The following is a 19,672-nucleotide window of genomic DNA, read 5'->3' as shown; positions in this document are numbered from 1 at the left end:
GGCAAATAAATACACACCGATTGATATGGCTAATTAGTCTAATGAGCTCTAGATGTGTTCTTTTTCCTGCACGGTTACGCAGTGTTTCAAGCATCTTCTTGGGTATTATGTGCCTCCCCCCCCCCCCCCCCCCATTGACTTATACGAGGACTTTCGGTGCGCAAATACACTGAAAAATACCAGCACTGATCATGTGAGCAGTGCTGACCAATCAGAAAGAAGGTATAGTGTATTAGTCGTCTAACACGACCAATACACTGTGGAGGTTAGGTAGTCTGAAGATTGCATCAGCCAGCTTGGATGGCCGACAATAGGACCCTGAACCACATGTTCAGAGGGGCATCAGCGCAGAAGACCAACAGGAGGCAGTATAATTACCACCTCCGATCCAGGACACAATTTTGTCCTGACACTGGAAGGTCACTTTAATTTTTTTTTTTGCCTATAAGTGAGTTATGAGATGACATTCTACTAGAGAGACACAGGGAGTGCGGGAGGTTATCCAGGATAGGTAAGTCAAGGAATTCATGAAGATTACCCGTAATCTGTTGTTTTTCTTATACTACTTAAAATGCTCACTCTTTGGCGGCATTCCCACGACTGTATATCGGTTCTGTTTTCACGCCAAGCCGATATACGTCGTCCTCATCTGGAGGGGGGGGGGAGGCTGGAAGAGCCAGGAGCAGGAACTGAGCTCCCGCCCCCTCTCTGCCTCCTCTCCACTATTTGCAATGGGGAGAGGCGGGACAGGGGTGGGGCTAATTTGTGAAAGTTAGCCCCGCCCCTTTCCCACCTCTTTTCATTGCAAATAGTGCAGAGGGGTGGAGAGGGGGCGGGAGCTCAGTTCCTGCTCCTGGCTCTTCCATCCCCCCCCCTGCAGATGAGGACGACGTATATCGGCTCGGCGTGAAAACCGAGCTGATATACGTTCATGTGAATCCAGCCTTAAGGTGAATTTGTCACCTGCTTGTAGCCTTATATCCATGGGCATGTCGGAATACACGGGAGGGAGCCCGCAGCGGAATCCCATCCTGCCTGCGGCAAGAGGACATAACTCACCCATCCGGATCCTCTGCGTGGCTGGGCCAGTATTAGTGCATCTTGACGCCACCAGGAAGCTAGGGGTTTGACAGGAGGAATGCCCCTCTCACACCCCCAGCTCCTGATAGGGTCAAGCTTTGAAGGTCCTAGCAGCAGACTGTACATTGCTTGTTGCCGTTCCTGGAGCCTTACGGTGAGGGTAGCTTTTCCATGTAGGCTTACATTATGAGCTGTAATAAAAGAACCCTCACCGTAATCCACCAGGGACGGCAAAAAGCAATGTACATGCTTCACGTGGCACTGTGACCTCTGCTGGGGCGCGCTGCTTCTCTGTTATGCCTCCCCACCGCACCGAGGATGAGCATTGATTGATGGCTGATGGCTGTGTGTTCGGTTTCGGCGGCAGCCTGCCTGCTGACACCATGGCGGATAGTGTCTTCTGCCAATTGTGTGTCCCCTGCACACAGCAAATGGGGATGTGGCGGCTCGGCTGCAGACTATCATGCTGCTGTTCCGCGACGCTCTGCCATCCCTGCTGTGGGCCAGCACTGTGCGTCCGGCCGTCTGTCAGAGTGGCTTCCCCCGGTGCGCTGCGCTCCCAGCTGTGGCAGACATCTTTAAATTACATTGGGGCAGGGGCGCTTGTGCACTGCAGGAGAAGGTGCTTCACATCTCTTTCTCCTCATTGTTTTCTCGGCTTCGGCTGCAGCAGCGCTTTACTGTCCTTTCAGGACCTACAGCCTTGCCAGCTGTACAGCCAATCAGGGACAAGGGGCATCACCCCCCTGTCAATCTTGACTCCACCAGGACTTCATAGTGGCGTCAAGATACACTAATACCCATTGGGCCTGACCCCTACAAACTAAGGTTATGAGCTGAGTCAGGGGATGCAAGTGCTGTACTTACGTCTTTTGTCATTCTCACGGGTGTCAGGCTGGAAGCCACTGCATTGAGTGCCATGCTAAGCAGTCCGGCCGTTCTAATTTTATGAGGGGAAGACTACTTAGCGGCATGGCTGAGCAGTGGCTCCCAGCGCTCACAGCGAGGGAACAACGGGGAAGGTAAGTAGAACACTAAGGCTGGGTTCACACAGGGCGGGTTTGCTGCGGAATTTCCCTGCGGAATTTCGCTGTGGCAAATCCGCTTGCGGTCGCTAATCCTGGGGTTTGCCAGACATGTGGACAAGATTTTTCAAACATCTCATCCACATGGGGCGCGACAATCCGTCGCAACAAAGCCGGCATTAGCCGGCTCTGCCATACGGATTCCTGGGACGCAGCATGTCAATTCTTTTTTTTTTTCGTTGCGGCCTCACTCCCCCAAACAAGATCCTATTAAGGTTGCATACAATATTGGATGGTTGCAGTTTTACACTGTATCACAATTAGACTTTTTTGCTTCCAACAAGAAGGTGCCCCCCGGGGTGTAACTATATGGGGTGCAGTCACCTGGGCCCTGGAACCTCAGGGGACCATCAGGTCTCTTTTATACATATAAGGAGACCAGTACTACTAGGCCACCTTCACACATAGTGGAAATTCTGCAGAAATTCTGCAGCGTTTACAGTTCAAGACATGGAGAAAATTTCAAAAATCTTCACACGGTGTGGACATTTCCCGCAATGAATCCGCAGCGTTTTTTGAAAAATGCTGCAGATTCTAAATCCCCGGCATGTCTAATTATGCTGCGGATTCCAACCACTGCATTTTCGCATGTAAATCAGTGGCCAAATACGCGCCATTTACTTATGGAATTGGCCACTGTGTATTTACTGTGCGGTTGCTGTGGGTTTTCCGATGCGGAATTCCTGCAGTGCTTATGTTTTGTGGGAAGGCAGCCTAAGGGCTTAAAGGGGTTCTGACACGAAAAAGTTTTTTATGCTTTAGCAGCCATTGTTCCTTGGTCTGCCTAATGGACACAGGGAACCCACGATTTTAGGCGTGTTAAAGCATAAAAACGTAATACTTCCCCTTTTTCTGTTGTTTTTGTGCAGCGTGGATCATCTCCCAGCAGTAGAGATGAGCGAACGTACTCGTTTAGGGCGATTTCGCAATCGAGCACCGCTTTTTTCGAGTAACTGACTACTCGGGCGAAAAGATTTGGGGGGCGAGGGGCGGCGTGTTGGAGCAGGAGGTAGCAGTGGGGAACAGGGGGGAGATCTCTCCCCCACTCCCCTCTGCAACCCCCGGCATCTTTTCGCCTGAGTAGTCAGTTACTTGAAAAAAGCGGTGCTCGATTGCGAAATTGCCCTAAACGAGTACGTTCGCTCATCTCTACCCAGCAGGCTTTCAGCTTCCTCCGACGAGCCAGGACGGGCCGCCCCCCTCCGGGATTGCGTGCAGGCGCAGAAGACAGGTGCCCTCTGACAGGAGTCAGGACGGGCCGCCTCTCCACTGCGCACGCGCAGAACTCCGAGTTCAGGCAGGATGGACGAACCGCTCACAGCCAGCACTGCTTGTGACGTGGCGCCCGTCCGTTCACCTCGGAAGTGGCTCACGGACGGAGCAGAGCAGGAAGCAGTCATTTTGACCGCTCCAGCTCTGCTTCAAGAAGCAAAAGAAGAAGATGCCGGATGGAGGGGACATGCCTGACGATCGGTCCTGGCCAGGCAGGGTAAGTACTTTTTTTTTTTGTTATGTCAGAACCCCTTTAAACAGACGAACGTGATCTTGTCAGCTTTTGTGGCCGTGAATGGTGAGGTGACCTGGGGTCTGCAGGAGACAGAAGAAGATCAGTGGGGAGAGGGTGCGGTCAGTAGATTGCCTGGGGAGGGATAGGTAAGTATTGATTTTTTTTTTTTAATGACAAAACCCCTTTAAAACAGAACATGCGTTCTTTTTTCCGTGGAATGATAATACGCAAGTGTGAGTGGATCAATGAAAATCAATGTACTTTCATTGACTCCATTCACCAACTATTATGCGCTCATAATGCGCAATGAAATTACGCTGGTGTGAGCCTGCCATTGCTCAGTAAATATACATAACAGGAACCACTTCAGTTCGGCCAGCGGCACACAAACGGGTCGGATTCCGTGTGTGGGAGCCGACAGCGTGATCTGGCCCTAACCACGGCCAGCGATCCTGCATATCTGCCTTCTGTCATCTTCATTTTTATTAGAGATGGTCGCCATTGGACATGCGCAGTGCATTTTTTTAAAACCTGTTTTTCCCATGCCGTTGCTACCCATGACCTATCCGCAATGTCAATTGCGGATGGGTTGTTGGTCGTTTGTGCAGACACCGACCAAAAGTAGAACATGCTGCAATTTTTCCTCTGCTCGTGGAAATCACAATTTATTTCCGCGAGTGTGCAGGAAAAAGCGATTTTGCATAGCATGTTCTGAATTTGCTGCGGACACCGATCACGGATTCTGCAATGCAAACTCGTATGCCGCCGGCCTTAAAGTAAGTTAAATTGACTGATATCATGCATATTAAAATGACATCCCAAACATGAATGCAATAAGTAATAATAATTTTCATTTTCCAGCACTGGCCTCACTTCCGCCCTCACTATCCCTCACTATCTCTCACTTCCGCCCTCACTACGACGTAGAGGCGGGAAAACGCAGTGATATGCACGCCCCTAATTTCCCATGCTCCTTTGCGCTCAGCCGAGATCTGGGCCGGTCTCGCGAGATCTCGTCCTCTTCCTAGGCCTGCTGCGAGACAGGACGGTGAGTGCGGCGAGTCCTCTGGAGCGAACGGCTCTTTTCTTAATGTTATCCCTCGCTTGGCGGCACGAAATGGCTACATATACAGGCGGTAAAGGCTCCCTTCTTCTCGTAGACATGAGGGTGGTGCTGCGGAGCGCTGTGTGTGAGGTGGATGGAGCCGGATGATTGTAGACTTGGATGCAGCGGCCGGTAGCCATGGAGGCTGTGAGGGAGGCTGAGCGCAGCGAGCGGTCACGTGGTATGCCGACGGCTTCTAGTACTGTAACGTGTATAATGGGGGGTTATTACAATCCAGGGCAGACCTCCGTGCATTATATATAGGGGCTGTATAGATAATACTGGGGGCTCCACTGATTAAGAGCAGCGGGCCCCAGGACTTCAGTCTCCATGTATTAACCCTTGGTGTGCTGTACCCAACGTGGATATCCTGTGGGGTTGCTCCCACAGGCTCTGTCCTTGTGGTGTATGGGAGCGTAGCGTCTCAGGGCGCAGTGACGTACAGTCCCGTTCCACGACGTTGGAGATCATGTCAGTCCCCGGCCTCCTGGCTGGTGCGGACGGCGTCCTGTATATTCCTACAACTTCTCTGAGCTCTCGGGCGGTGACTGAGGAGACAAACCATGCAGGATACACCCTCCGCCATACCTGATGCTCACGTATTTACGTTTAGCGGTTATATTTTAGGTCTTTGCTAACGTGTCTTTTACTTTTTACAGAAAGGCCATGTTCAGCACGAGCGCCAAGATCGTCAAGCCAAATGGCGAAAAGCCGGACGAGTTTGAGTCTGGCATCTCCCAGGTAAGTTTTACAGTCCGCCACTTGGAGTTTGTTCCAATGAACTCATTGATCACCTACCTACAGGAGAGCCTGATCAGTGGGGGGCTGGCTGCTGAGACCCCCACATGGCTCAGTGTCCCTGAATGAATGGAACAATGGCTTTGACTATAGACTTAGGCCGCCTGCAGACGAGCGGGTCGGATCCGGCAGCGAGAATTCTCGCCGCGGGACCCGACCCGAGAGCCTGCAGGGACGAGCGCGTACTCACCCGCGCCTGGCGGCCCCGGCTCTTTCATGTGCCGGCTGCCGCGCTGCCGGCGCATGTGCAGACCGGAGCCGGCGGCCAGGTGAGTGCGTGCCCCACAGAAAATTAGGACATGCCGCGGTTTATTTGCCGTGCGAGATTTCGCGCGGCCAAACCGCGGCCGTCTGCATAGGAGTGCGTATTTTAATGCACTCCTATGCAAACTTTCAGCGGCGTAAATCCCGCGGCGGGATTTCCGCTCGTGCTTCATACACACGGCAGGTCTGGATTCCTCCTGCGGACCTCTTCTTCCGGCTCCTCTGTACTGTGGACGAACCGCAGCAGTACGACATGTGCAGTACAGATTAAAAAAAAAAAAAATTAAATGCCTTCCTTTCCCGTGGAATCCGCGACCTGGGTGCGAGAGCCGCAGGAAAATGGAACATGCTGCAATTTTTCATCCGCAAGTGGAAACCGCGATTACTTTCCACCCATGTGCATGAAGAATCTTTTAAGCATTGCATGCCATGGAGGGTTATTGCTGTGGAATCTGGAGGCGGGCGCCCCTTCTGGATTTCGCAGCCAAACTCCGCCTGTGTGCATTGGGCCTAAAGATGAATGTTTGATCACTGTTCCATTCATTCAGAGTTGTTTGTGGGGAGTCTCAGTGGTCAGTCCCACAGAGAGAAGGTCACTGGTGTAACTAGCGGGGATGCGGTTGCACCCGGGCCCAGGAGCCTTAGGGGGCCCATGAGGCCTCTTCTCTATATACAGTCCAGTACTATGAATAAAGCATGATAGTTGGGGGCCCTGGCACAGGTTTTGCCCAAGATAAACTTTTGCACCCGGGAACATGAGCTTTTAGCTACACCCCTAGATTAGGCCTTCTCCCTTAAGTAACTGAAATATGACATAGTAGGAAGCTCAGCTTTGTATAAAGGGCTAGCCAACTTTAGCATTCAGTTTTTTTTTAAATGTTACCTTATGGCTCCTTGACACGGGTGTATGCGGTTTTGTGCACACCAAAGCACGATGCATTTGCACCTTGAATGAGGCGCTCCTGTGTGTCTATTGGCACATATAAAGTACTTTTTGTACTGCAGGGCCTAGTCACATGGGCCAGATTTAGAAGGCAATGTAGCCTAATGAGCTCCAGATGTGTTTTATGTGCACTTTTGCACACCCCTACTACTGCTGTCAGTGGGCATAGTGGTAGGAGCCAATGGCTCTATCAACATTTTGGAGGCCTGGTTTGGTCTTTTAGGCAAAGCCCTCATTGAATGAAACGGGAGCTGGGCCTACAGTACCAAACTGTACTGCTGCAATGCAGACGCCTCTATCCGCTACCACTACTGTTTGCACTGCCTGTGGATCTGGTGATCAGCTAATTGGGGGGGGATCCTGAGTGACAGGCATCTACTGATCAACTATTGATGACCTTTATTGAGGATAGGTCATGAATAAAGTCCAGGAAAACCCCTTTAAAGCAGAAAATTCCTGTAATGGGGCTGTCCAGTTGTAAAGTTTGGCATGGTGGCTTCTGGAAAGCACCTCATAGGTTTGGGAGTCAATTTGCTTTTGATATGATCTCCTGATGGCACCTTTAGATGTCGGAGCATCATAAGACTTCATGTGACCTATGTTTGATTTGCTGTTCATTACTCTGCAGATATCCTTTAAAGCATGTTATAACCCAACGTGGATATCCTGTGGGGTTGCTCCCACAGGCTCTGTCCTTGTGGCGTATGGGAGCGTAGCGTCTCAGGGCGCAGTGATGTACAGTCCCGTTCCACGACGTTGGAGATCATGTCAGTCCCCGGCCTCCTGGCTGGTGCGGACGGCATCCTGTATATTCCTACAACTTCTCTGAGCTCTCGGGCGGTGACTGAGGAGACAAACCATGCAGGATACATGAGTGTCTGTAGAATGACTTGTGTGTTGTACCCGTGAGCCTCAGAATTCACTCTCTCCTTCTCTTCCTTTTAGGCTCTGCTGGAGCTGGAAATGAATTCAGACCTTAAAGCTCAACTAAGGGAACTAAATATTACTGCAGCTAAGGTACAACGGGAATCCTCGTGTCGTCTGTGCCTCCATTCGAGGCGGTGGTTGGAGCTTGGGCTTAAAGTTTGGTTAGCAGGAATAATGAAGGGTTTGAGAGTCGGAGATTATTTGTGGGTGAAGGGATCGGTCAGTGGAAGTAACCTGGTTGCATGTGAACTTTTACAGCCATGTTGGAAAAGAGCATGGTTCTCTAGTCACACTCCGTGCGCCAGATTTTAAAAATGTATTCCCTTCTTTCCTCACCCCCATTTGTTTAGGAAAAGGCGATCACCTACAGCAGGTACACTTTGGTTACTTCATTCGACTTCAGTGTTCCTCTCTATAGTCCTGTAACATGTTGATAATGTTACATTGTAACTATGTCGTCAAAGGCAAGCGTCCCATTAAAGGTAGGCTGTAATCTGAATTTAACATCCCAAATAGATCCCAACTATGAAGCCCAGTTTAAATGTCTCGGACCGGGCTCACACCACTGTATTTTCGTTGCATAATTTGCGCGAAAGAACGTTGACGTATGTTCGTGGGGTTTCATTGTTCCACTTCCATATATTTAATGTGTATTGTACACAACTAAAGAACAACACAGCATGTTCTATTTTTCCGCCTATTACACGCATAAGAGCCATATTCTCTATGGGTGCGTTCCAAACGCAATGCATATGCAATTACTTTGTCTTTGCGATTGTCTTTTTATGCATGTTGCTAGAAAACCCGAGAAGGAAATTAAAAACTAGGAAGTTGTAGGCAGACAGTGCAGGACAGCATGTTTCGACCGCTGACCCATCCAAGCTGTTTGTGGATATTGGAGGCCATAATATATGAACCATGGCTTCTTTTGATACGGACAAACTCCCTGCTCTGATGCATTGGACGCAACTGAGCACAAGTTGGGGAAAAACAGCCAAGATAAGAGAGCATCATTCTCTAGTGGGGTTTAGAGCGCTGCCAACAACTCTCACAAATGCAGGAAAGCACAAGAAAATGGCACCTATGCAATCATGTGAGTGCTAGAAGGGTATTTCCCTGGGGTGGAGCAACTTCTGATATTCCTGCTTGCGTTCGTTTTTGTGCATGTAACATATGCAGTGCATACAGGTGTAAAACACTGCAGGTTTTCTGCTGCATATTCCGATATGGCCATGTGAGCCCGGCCTCACTTTTTCTTCAAAGTGCTCTTATACCAATGAAATCACTAGTTCTCCGTGGTGTATGATATTCAGATCATCCGGTAACCTTCCGATGGGCAGTCCACTATCTTGGACTAGTCTGAGCTCTATTCCCTGGGTTATCCAAAACGCCATGTCTTGCTGAATGACTGACACCAGCTCGACTGCACATCCTTTACTAGGCATGTGCACAGGGATGTCCGAGGCCGAGCGTACTGCAGGACACGTCCCTGCACATGAGCCTGGTCCCAGACGTGCATCACGATTATTAGTCCTTTACTGGTGTGTGACCATCTAGTGGAGGAAAGATGGCGGTCCGATGAGCTATCAACCCCAAAGGTGTCACAGTACTTATGATTTATTGCATTGTTTGGGTGGGGTAATGATATATTTTATGTATATTATAATTATGTAGAAATAAGGGGGTAATTTGTATTAAAAAAATGTAACTTCCATAAAAATAAGTATGCTGACCAAGCTGGGAGGTTTTGACTATTAATAGATGCTATTATAGAACACAGCAATTTACAGTTGAATATGGAATCAATGCATAAAGGGTTTAACCCAACGTGGATATCCTGTGGGGTTGCTCCCACAGGCTCTGTCCTTGTGGCGTATGGGAGCGTAGCGTCTCAGGGCGCAGTGACGTACAGTCCCGTTCCACGACGTTGGAGATCATGTCAGTCCCCGGCCTCCTGGCTGGTGCGGACGGCGTCCTGTATATTCCTACAACTTCTCTGAGCTCTCGGGCGGTGACTGAGGAGACAAACCATGCAGGATACACTTAAGACTCGGGCAAGTCATCCAAGTTTTACTGCTCTTCTCTTCAAGGCCTTTCCAAGATTTAGACCTCATGCAGTGATATTACAGCTCTATACGGTGTTACTGGCACCACTGTACCGTTGTGCAGGCAAACATAAATACAGTAGCAATTTACGTATGTACACATTCTGGATTTAATGATATGGCGTCACGCGATCAGTTCTCTCAGCCATAGTGATCCATTAATGTATATGGTGCACGGTGTACAGTATACTTGGCTTTCAAAAGACATAAATGATTTGTGGGGAACAAGTCCTGTAGCTGTATCATGTTTTTCTCACAGGAAATTGAAGTTGGAGGTGGTAGAAAAGCAATAATCATCTTCGTTCCAGTCCCTCAGCTGAAATCTTTCCAGAAGATCCAAGTCAGGCTGGTGCGCGAGCTGGAGAAAAAGTTCAGTGGCAAGCACGTGGTCTTCATTGCTCAGGTATGTGCCTTGCACAGTTGGCATAATTTATTAATATATGCTCGTTATAACCCAACGTGGATATCCTGTGGGGTTGCTCCCACAGGCTCTGTCCTTGTGGCGTATGGGAGCGTAGCGTCTCGCGGCGCAGTGACGTACAGTCCCGTTCCACGACGTTGGAGATCATGTCAGTCCCCGGCCTCCAGGCTGGTGCGGACGGCGTCCTGTATATTCCTACAACTTCTCTGAGCTCTCGGGCGGTGACGGAGGAGACAAACCATGCAGGGCACATATATAGTTGTGTACAGAATTTTAAAATTTCTTTTTCCTCAGACTTTTGCACATCTGCTCCTGTGGTGTTTAGCATTGTGCTGGGTGGAGGAAGTTAGCTGTAATGATCGCCTATTGTAAATGGTGTATCTATACTTGTACTGAATGGCCACTTTATTAGATACCGCCATCTAGTAGTGCATTGGCTCTCCTTCGGCCTGCAGAGCTGCAGTCTATCATTATGGCGTTCATCCACAGAAATAGGAGGACCCAGGATGTGCCATGAAAACCTTCCCCACACCATAAGGCTGGGTTCACACAGGACAGACTTGCCACGGAAATTCTACCTGGAATTTCGCTGTGTAAAATCTGCATGCGGCCACCAATCCTGGGATTAGCCAGCCATGTGGATGAGATTTGTGAAAAATCTCGTCCATGCAGGGTGGCCAATCCATTACAGCAAAGCCTTTTTTATTTTATTTTTTTTTTTCCTCTCCCGCTGGGAGCACCGGCCGCAGCGGAAAAGTGTGCGGCCAAGCCGCTCCAAAACCCGCGGCTAAGTGGTGTGGGTTTTGAAGCAGCGCTTTCCCGGTGGAAATCTTGTGGGTTTTTTGCTGCAGCAAAACCGCAAGATCTCCACCGGGAATACATTCCGTGTGAAAGCCTCCCCAGCCTAACTCCACCAAGCTGGAACTATTGATTCCTGATTGGAAAGATTCATCAGTTTGTGGTGCTCGGCTATATAGATTTGGTATTTTGCCCACTGGAGTCTTGTCTGTTTTTTTTTTTTTTCTTTTACAGCAATGACGCTTGAACCAGTCATCTGCTGTTACAGCCCATCAGTGTCAAGGACTGATGAGTTGTTCTTTTGGACACGTTAGTTGGAGCACCAGTGTTGAATTTGCATTTTTCTTGACTGCACACTGCCTGTTCATCAGCATGATTCTTGGCATCCTCGTCCAACGTTTTAAATGCCATTCGTGGATGCTCCAGTCTTGAAAGGTCTGGTGTGTTTAATAATGTGGCAATTCAGTATAGGTGTTGCCTTTCTTTGTAAATCCATCTGTGATGATGAGATGAATACTAAGAAAGTTAAGTGTCAAACCATTAAACCTCATAATGGTCTGTCTAAAAAAAACAAACTGACCACTTTGAATCCAGGGTAGTTGATCGACTAGGTTCCCCCCCCCCCCCCCCTTCCCCTTTAGGATCCCTGCCGTTGGCAAAGTCCAAGCTGAAAGTGGATTGCACTGTTCATATTGCAGCCCCCAGAGTTGGTATTACAGGCACAACAGTAATGGAATTCAATGGGAGCTGTGCCAGCATTATTCGGGCTGCTACAATGTTGACAGCGCTATCTGCTTCTGGCTCTGTACTAGCAGTGGGCCTGGCGATCAGTTGTATGGTGGCGATCAGCTGTGTTGTGGAACCCTGCCGATCAGTAGTAAAGTTTCTGAAAATGGCTTTAGTTTTCCATGTCTGAACTACCTTGATAAGAATGAGGCGTCTCCAGATATATTTGCAGTTTCATTGCTCCCTGAAAATATTTAAAAGGCTTGTCTTTTAAAAAGAGAGAAAAAAAACTCCCTGAAAAATATTTAATAGCTTTGGGACCACAGTATCCAAAACTGTGTAAAGGTGATATACTTGTTGGCTGATCTCACTGGGTCTTATGGCCTGGTCACATGCCGTAAAATTTCTGCACTGGTTTACGGGACATCACAGATGTCTTTTTGGGGACTCCTATTGGCTGCTGTGGTCACTTGGGTAAACAATCATTTGACCATTGCAGCCAAAGAAAACAGAACAGAGATCTGAATTGGCAGTAAGTGGGTAGTAGCATAGCAGCAGGAAGGTGACTATTGTCATACATATCTTCTCTTCTCACCCTGTCACCAATGCTTTATTTAGAAAGCCACTTTAATAAAAAATGGGATGTTATATGAAAAAAACCCTTGCACCCACTGGTCCCAACACCTCCTATCAGTCTGGTCAGAATGGACCACGTGGAGGCAATTTGTCGATGCAACCATCCAGCTTCTCACATTCCAATAATGCGCCTCCTCTCAGACTGTTGGGTGAAATCTCCAATTTCATCATAGAGGTGTCTACTGGTCAACAAGCTCTGAGTGCTTTTAAGGTTTGGTTTTGTTTGTTTGGGCAGTGTTTTTAAAATACTTCAGGTGTTTGATTTTGTGTTTTTAATTATGCTACAGGCATTTACTATTTTTCATTTCTCCTACAGAGAAGAATATTGCCCAAACCAACAAGGAAAAGCCGCACGAAAAACAAGCAGAAGCGTCCCAGAAGGTAAGGGCCAATACTGTAGTAGTTTCAGCTAAAGAAAACCTCTGAAGTCATTGGCACAAGCTGTAGATTTACTGTATGAAATCCATGCTGGAAATCTGCAAGTTTTAGTCATGTGAACCCACTGATGAAGGCAGAGCTTGGATGACTATTGTGTATGTGGTCAGTTAAACTTTCTGCTGACAGATGTGTGAAAGAAGCATTGGGGTGTTAAATTTAAACTCTTAATTCTATTGTTTCAAAGAGCTAAGCCAGACAGCTCTATAAAGGCTTTTACATGCAACGATTATCACTCAAAATTTTTCCAAGCATCTGAAAATGAGCGGTAATTGTTGCATGTAAACACGGACATCATGCCCTTCTCGTTTGAACGATTGTTTTTTGGTTCACTTAAAATCAATCGTTCAGCTGCTGAAAGACTGATCAGATACATTCCATTTGAATATATTTTGCACATCTTTCAAAAGACTGCAGCATGTTTATACTAGCCGTGAGGAGAACTATGGAATGTGTTGACAGCTGGGCATGTTTAAACACAGGCTGGGCTCTGCAAACTACTCCAGGAGGTCCTTTTAGACACAAATAAAGATGAGGATGCGTTGATGGTCATTAACACCTTATGCAAATAGATTGCTAAATGTTTCAATCTTTCATTCCTTTAAATTATCTTTGCTTGTAAAAAAGCCTTAAATTGAGGACCTTTTACTTGGGATGATTATCACTCAAAATTCATTCAAACGAACAAATTTGAGTGATCATCCAGTGTAAATGTAAAAAAGAAAATCTTGCCGTTCTTTCACTACTTATCACGGACTTTCAGTTAGCATGAAACATCACTGGGTTGCGGACTTGTTGCATTTAAACATTTCACAGAATGTGAAGCGCTGCGTGATAAGCTCAGTGATGTTCTCTGCCTGTCGGCACGAGCGCTAACTACCTTAGCGGTGATGTTGGCGCTCGTGCATTCAGAGAAAGGAAAAACTATACAGCAGCACTCACAAGATACACCACCTCAGGGTGAGGTGGAAAGCAGATGCACGCCACTATAGTAGGTCAGAGCCAAACGACCCCATGCAGAAATTAGAAGTAGTGCCATCATAAACTGGAGAAAAAAAAAGGTTGCTTTAATATTTTCTCCATCTGCAAATGGTAGGCAATGTTTCGGCCCATAATGAGCCTATCAAGTTGGCGCTCGTGCAGTCGTTTAGTCAACTGTTGCCCCGTCTAAATAGGACATTAAGTTCTGGCTTAACTCGGTAAACACACAAACGTTGGCTCAAGCAGCGTTTTTCGGTGCATGGAAGAGCTAGTGAGCACAGCTGTCAAACTATTGCATCTGATTTTTAAGGCCTCTCTGTAGTTGAAGGTTTGTTGCACATGTCCTAAAGCATTTTGGGAACCAACGTGGATATCCTGTGGGGTTGCTCCCACAGGCTCTGTCCTTGTGGCGTATGGGAGCGTAGCGTCTCACGGCGCAGTGACGTACAGTCCCGTTCCACGACGTTGGAGATCATGTCAGTCCCCGGTCTGGCTGGTGCGGACGGCATCCTGTATATTCCTACAACTTCTCTGAGCTCTCGGGCGGTGACTGAGGAGACAAACCATGCAGGATACACTTGTAGACAAATTGGAAGTTGGCAGAGCTGTGTATTAAGGGTTCAGTACTTCACCTTCAGTGGGAAATTTCAAATGTATGTCGGGCAATTAAAATTCATGCAGCTTGTTTTGCTAGGCCTTTTCAATGTATTTTTGCGGTTCCCAATATTTGGGTGTAGCCTTTGTACTAGTTTTGCTGTTCAGTGGTTTTAAAATGTTAACACTTCTTTCTAATTTAGCCGTACCCTCACTGCAGTGCATGATGCCATCCTTGAGGACTTGGTGTACCCAAGTGAAATTGTGGGCAAAAGGATCCGTGTGAAGTTGGACGGCAGTCGACTTATCAAAGTCCACTTGGACAAGGCACAACAGAACAATGTTGAACACAAGGTAGTAGTTTGAATTCGGTAAACAGTTTGAAATAAGTCATTGACTCTTGCAGCACCCGTTTGCAGTGTGGTCCATGAATGTGTTTTGGAAATATCTTTAAAGGGAAGCTGTCAACAGGTTCGTACATATTAAACATTCTTCAGTGACAGAAGGGTGCAGTAAGGCTGAAGACTTTCCTTAAGAAATGTAATCGTCCAAAATGTTCCTGTGCCACATACAAACGAAGCTGAGTGTTCCCATGAGTGGGGTGGACAATCTCTGTTCCAAATCTCGCTTATGTGCCAAGAGTTCGAAGGTTGGCGTAGGTGCAGATCTGTCCCTTTCATGGGACAGCTGATCCTAGCAGTCACCTAGTCTGACATCACCCACACCTGCAAAGAGGTACATGTTTATCATGGAAACTCCAACCAACTTCCACTGGTCTGCAAACTTTTAGCACATGCATGAGGTTTGGAGTACTATAGATAACGTCATCACGGCACACAAACAAAGAGGAAGAGATTTATCTGGAAAACTTCACCCAGTAGAGACTCTGGCCTGCCCACCAGACCACACTTTGCTTTATTCGCATGGGAACATTTAAAATACTACTGCAGAGATCTCTTCAGCCACAGCAAAAGAAATTTTGGAAACTTCACTATTTCACTATTGTTTAATGTTTGAACTTGCTAACAAGTTTCCTTTACACATCCTTACCTTACACCGAAAATGGACTGACTTTTAATGGGAACTGTAATGCTTATAGTGGTTTTCCCAGACTTTTACTGATCAGTGTACATCTGCTCGGGATTGGGCAGTGCTGGAAGCAGATGACACTGTCTGTATTGCAGCGACATGGTTTGATACTACAGGCATTAAATGAAATGGCATTGAATGCGCCTATAGTAGCAAATCAGGGCCGCTGCAATGCTGACAGCACTATCTGCTTCTAGCAATGTCAGCTGATTGCCAAGTCCCAGACCCCTCTGACTTATTTGGAGTTATAAGCACTTGCTGCTGGTTTCGCCAAAGATTATAGCAGATCATTTGGGTTACATTAGAAGGATTTTCTAAGAAAAGTGGGTTGTGCAAAGCTGACAACCCTTTAACTAGGCTGATGTGCCACTCTAGTGACTTGGGCTCGGCTGTCTTATAAGATGTAATGAGGGCCTATTGATATATTTGTTGGACTTTTATCCCAACGTGGATATCCTGTGGGGTTGCTCCCACAGGCTCTGTCCTTGTGGCGTATGGGAGCGTAGCGTCTCAGGGCGCAGTGACGTACAGTCCCGTTCCACGACGTTGGAGATCATGTCAGTCCCCGGCCTCCTGGCTGGTGCGGACGGCGTCCTGTATATTCCTACAACTTCTCTGAGCTCTCGGGCGGTGACAGAGGAGACAAACCATGCAGGGCACAATGTTTTAGTAAAGTCTACCAGACTTTTCTCAGGATGTGTTAGTAACTTCTGTTTCTCTTCTCCCATCAAGGTTGAAACATTTTCTGGTGTCTACAAGAAACTCACAGGAAAAGACGTGGTTTTTGAATTCCCAGAATTCCAGCTGTAATGTGCTACTTGATCTAATAAAAAGTACTTGTTATGTTTTGGTTTTTCATTTGCCATAGACGTCCTGGCTACTGGCCTGTATACTTAAGGCCTGTTTCTTCAGGGACTGAGCAAGTGCTCTGCTTCTTGATCACTGATTAGTAATAGTATTCAGTGGTGAATGACTGATCTGTGATCAAAACATGAACTCAGCAGTGGAGAGGTTAAGTAATGGTGAATGAGCATCAATTGTCTCAACATCATGTGACATTAGGGATGGAACTTAATATTGAGAATAAAGTGGAGAAGTTATAGAGCCGGTGTGGCAGATCTATTAATACATAAATTAAACAGTGAAAATGTAGACCATACTGTCGTAAAATGGGCCAAATGTATCAGTGACTATGATGCATGATAAATCTTGGGTATTGTTAGACTTTCTGGACTAACTGGCTATCACCTATTGGCTTAAGGCCCTTTTAGACGGGACGAGTGTTGGGCAAACAGTGCCCGACACTCGTCTTGGCAAATAGTAGCTGCTGTGCACCTGCACAGCGGCTAGTATGGCTGGCTCTCAGCAAGGCAGCAGGAGACTTCTCGCGCTCACCCACCCCTCTCCATAGACTTAACATAGCAGCCGTTCAATACTGAACAGCTGCTATTTACACTGAGCGATCTGCTCATCGTCCATGCTGCAGAAACGATGGACAGTGAGTTGATTGCTCATCGTTTAGTTTAAATAGCAGCCATTCAGCACTGAACAGCCGCTGTGTTCTGTCAATGGAGAGGGATGGGGGAGCAAGAGGAGAGAAATCCCCCCCCCCCCCCCCCCCCCCCTCCAGCTGGCCACTCTGAACAAGCCAGCACTACTAGCTCCCATGCAGGAGCGCAGCAGTGAGGACACACGGACGAATGTTGGGCATAGTTTGCCAGACATTCTTCCCGTGTAAACTCGGCATTAGTTTACACCACAACTTGGTGCACAATGGGGCAGATTTACTATTGGAAATGCAACCGTTTTCTGGCACATGTTGCACCAGAATATTGTCTTGCATGGTTTGCACCACATTTAGCATGTTTTTAGACACCTTTTGCAACTTGTACAACAAAGGGGTTGTACAAAAAAATTTCACCAAAGTTTGCCAAATACTAGGTACTATTAAGTTAGATTAGATGGTCTAAAATTTAGATTTATCCTTTTAGTAGCGACTGTGATAAACTGGCTTATTTTAATACTAAGGGCTCTTTAACCCCTTCCCCCCACATATGACATAATGGTACGTCATGGCTGCGGGGTACTTCCCACAACTAGACGTACCCTTGCGTCATGGGGATAGCGTGAGATCAGAAGCGATCTTGCACTATCCAGCAGCGGGAGCCGGCTGTCAATAATAGCCGGTCTCCCGCTGCAACAGTCGGGGTGCATCGGAGATGCGCCCCCTGCTGTTAACTCCTTCCCTGCTGCGATCTATGTAGATCACGGGAAGGTTTTACAGAGGGAGCACGCTCCCTCTGACGTTGCCGGACTCTCGCGATATAATCGCAGAGACCCTGGCTGGTTGCCATGTCAACAGGATGCCAGATACGGGCGTCCTGTATTACCATTGCCTAAGATCGCTGTAACAAGCGATAAGTCATTGCAGGAGGGAAATCCTGCAATGCCTTATCAGAGCTGGTATGGTGTAAGTCCCTCAGAGGGACACAAGGTATAGTAAAAAAAATATATATATTTTTTTTGTAAATTTCTAAACCATATGGCATCAGTGTAGTACATTATTAGATAAGCAATGTCTATAAAAACCTGCCACTTAAAGAACTTTGCTTGGCATTCTGTACATCTTTATCTCCAGTCTCTTCATTTTTATAAAGGTGTTTTAGTTGCTGTAATATAACTAATAGTACTGGGGTTTTGTCTGCAACCAGTTTGCCAACAAGCACCTTTTTGCTTATTAAAAGAATAGTGTCGTTTGTGTTCTTGACATAACTAGGGAGAGAATGGAATATGTGTAAGCGTGTGGCGTTAACGGAATGGATAAGCCTCCAGTTTTAGGCCTAAGTGATTGGACCTCTGTCCAGAATATTTTAATTTGGGGGCAATGCCAGATACCATGTAGAAAATCAGATTTTGGTTGTGAACATCTAGGGCACGCCTGGGTCACTGGGAGGAGGAGGAATATCAAAACCATATAGCACACCATATATTATTTTGAAATGGGTTTCCTGCAATCTGTCGGTTGTTACGGCCTTTCTCACAGAGGCCTACCTTTCAACCAACTTTTCGTGTATCTCCGGATCCTGGAGTTTCCGCACCCATCTCTTAAAACCAGGAATTTTCTGGTAGTATTCACCGTTCCCTAAATCAATGGTATAGGGTGGAGATATACGATTAATCCCACAGGAACAGTCTATGTAAGTCAATTGGGTTGATTACTGCCTCGTTTGAGACATCAGCTAGTCTGGTGCATATGGTAAGAAGTGCTCCTCAGGGAAGTCATATATATCTCGCAGCTCCTTAAATGTTCTGTATCCAGATTCCTTATGCTGAAAGAGATGTTGAACAGGCATGTCTTTTTTATGCCAGAATTCAAACATTTTATTGACCTGGCCCTCCTTAAACTCTGGCTATCTCCATAAATCCATATATTTTGACAATTTGTATGGTAACCTATAGGCTTTTCGCGTTTTTCCAAGCAGCAATAGTATCCCTTGTCATAGTTGAGTATTAAGCCCCTGGTGCGAAGTTAGAGAAACCCATGTGTAAGAGGGCTTGTAACTTCCTGTTTACTGTGAATGGAGGCAGGCGGTCTGAACGATCTAGGAGCTGCTCCGCCTCCATTCCAAGTGATCGCGCCTGTGTGAAAGTATGACTGATAATCACTGGGACGATTGTCAGGTACTTGTGCAGCCAACAATCATCCCATGGAAAGGGGCCCTAAGGCCATTTTCACACACGTGCTAAAATCATGTCAGATTTGTGTTATGATGTAAACGGCATTAAGGCAAAGTAATATGTCCGAGTTACTTTCCTGTACTCCCAGCTATTTCTGGGGGGGAGAATGCGGCATGTCCTATCTTTGGCCGTTCCCTCAGAATGCATTGTTCATTGTTTTCAATGGGGACGGCAAGCATTGCACCGTGTACTATGTACACGCAAGTGCGATTCAAGATTTCCCATTGAAAACAATGGAAAACACTCGGCAATTCTTAACCGCGGATCGCTACTTCCCTGAACTGATGCGAGGCATTTTTAACAAAAAACCGACTCACATCTGGAAGGAAAGAAACGTTATCTTTCCTTCTTAGGGAGAGCACCTGGATGGTGAGTGAGGAGACTTGAAAGGCCATTTATGCTCCTCTGGGTAATATGCAAATAAGGGAGATGAAACAATA

The 19,672-nt window shown here is 47.0% G+C and overlaps 1 protein-coding gene and 6 non-coding genes across 8 annotated transcripts; all 7 read left to right on the top strand.

Annotated features, from left to right (window-relative positions):
• The first annotated feature begins 4,585 nt into the window (after positions 1-4,585).
• On the top strand, positions 4,586-16,337 carry RPS7 (ribosomal protein S7). Of its 2 annotated transcripts, none has more exons than XM_066597636.1 (7): positions 4,586-4,720; positions 5,437-5,518; positions 7,728-7,799; positions 10,074-10,217; positions 12,712-12,776; positions 14,609-14,759; positions 16,227-16,337. In XM_066597636.1, exons 2-7 carry the CDS (start codon positions 5,444-5,446, stop codon positions 16,302-16,304), a joined length of 585 nt encoding a protein of 194 aa, XP_066453733.1. In that variant the 5' UTR covers positions 4,586-4,720; positions 5,437-5,443; the 3' UTR covers positions 16,305-16,337. The 2 variants fall into 2 exon arrangements, with proteins under 2 accessions (XP_066453733.1, XP_066453724.1); XM_066597627.1 differs by having other exon boundaries at positions 14,609-14,762.
• On the top strand, positions 5,134-5,355 carry LOC136594145 (small nucleolar RNA SNORA73 family). Its single transcript, XR_010788500.1, has one exon. It is a non-coding gene; the product is annotated as a small nucleolar RNA SNORA73 family (small nucleolar RNA).
• On the top strand, positions 7,435-7,656 carry LOC136594123 (small nucleolar RNA SNORA73 family). Its single transcript, XR_010788498.1, has one exon. It is a non-coding gene; the product is annotated as a small nucleolar RNA SNORA73 family (small nucleolar RNA).
• LOC136594134 (small nucleolar RNA SNORA73 family) lies at positions 9,533-9,754 on the top strand. The gene has a single exon (XR_010788499.1). It is a non-coding gene; the product is annotated as a small nucleolar RNA SNORA73 family (small nucleolar RNA).
• On the top strand, positions 10,269-10,490 carry LOC136594167 (small nucleolar RNA SNORA73 family). The gene has a single exon (XR_010788502.1). It is a non-coding gene; the product is annotated as a small nucleolar RNA SNORA73 family (small nucleolar RNA).
• Positions 14,173-14,391, top strand: LOC136594156 (small nucleolar RNA SNORA73 family). The gene has a single exon (XR_010788501.1). It is a non-coding gene; the product is annotated as a small nucleolar RNA SNORA73 family (small nucleolar RNA).
• On the top strand, positions 15,937-16,158 carry LOC136594178 (small nucleolar RNA SNORA73 family). Its single transcript, XR_010788503.1, has one exon. It is a non-coding gene; the product is annotated as a small nucleolar RNA SNORA73 family (small nucleolar RNA).
• Positions 16,338-19,672: the final 3,335 nt, after the last annotated feature.

Source organism: Eleutherodactylus coqui, chromosome 1 (assembly GCF_035609145.1).
Source record: "Eleutherodactylus coqui strain aEleCoq1 chromosome 1, aEleCoq1.hap1, whole genome shotgun sequence".
Lineage (NCBI taxonomy): Eukaryota > Metazoa > Chordata > Amphibia > Anura > Eleutherodactylidae > Eleutherodactylus > Eleutherodactylus coqui.
Note: the sequence above shows the minus strand (reverse complement) of the source record. Positions and strands in the feature narration are given on the sequence as shown.

Bases quoted from the DNA above. Each gene is read 5' to 3' on its own strand.
- RPS7 (XM_066597627.1), top strand. From the start codon at position 5,444: ATGTTCAGCACGAGCGCCAAGATCGTCAAGCCAAATGGCGAAAAGCCG. The intron at 5,519-7,727 runs GTAAGTTTTACA...TCTTCCTTTTAG, and splicing joins TTGAGTCTGGCATCTCCCAG to GCTCTGCTGGAGCTGGAAAT. The intron at 10,218-12,711 runs GTATGTGCCTTG...TTTCTCCTACAG, and splicing joins ACGTGGTCTTCATTGCTCAG to AGAAGAATATTGCCCAAACC.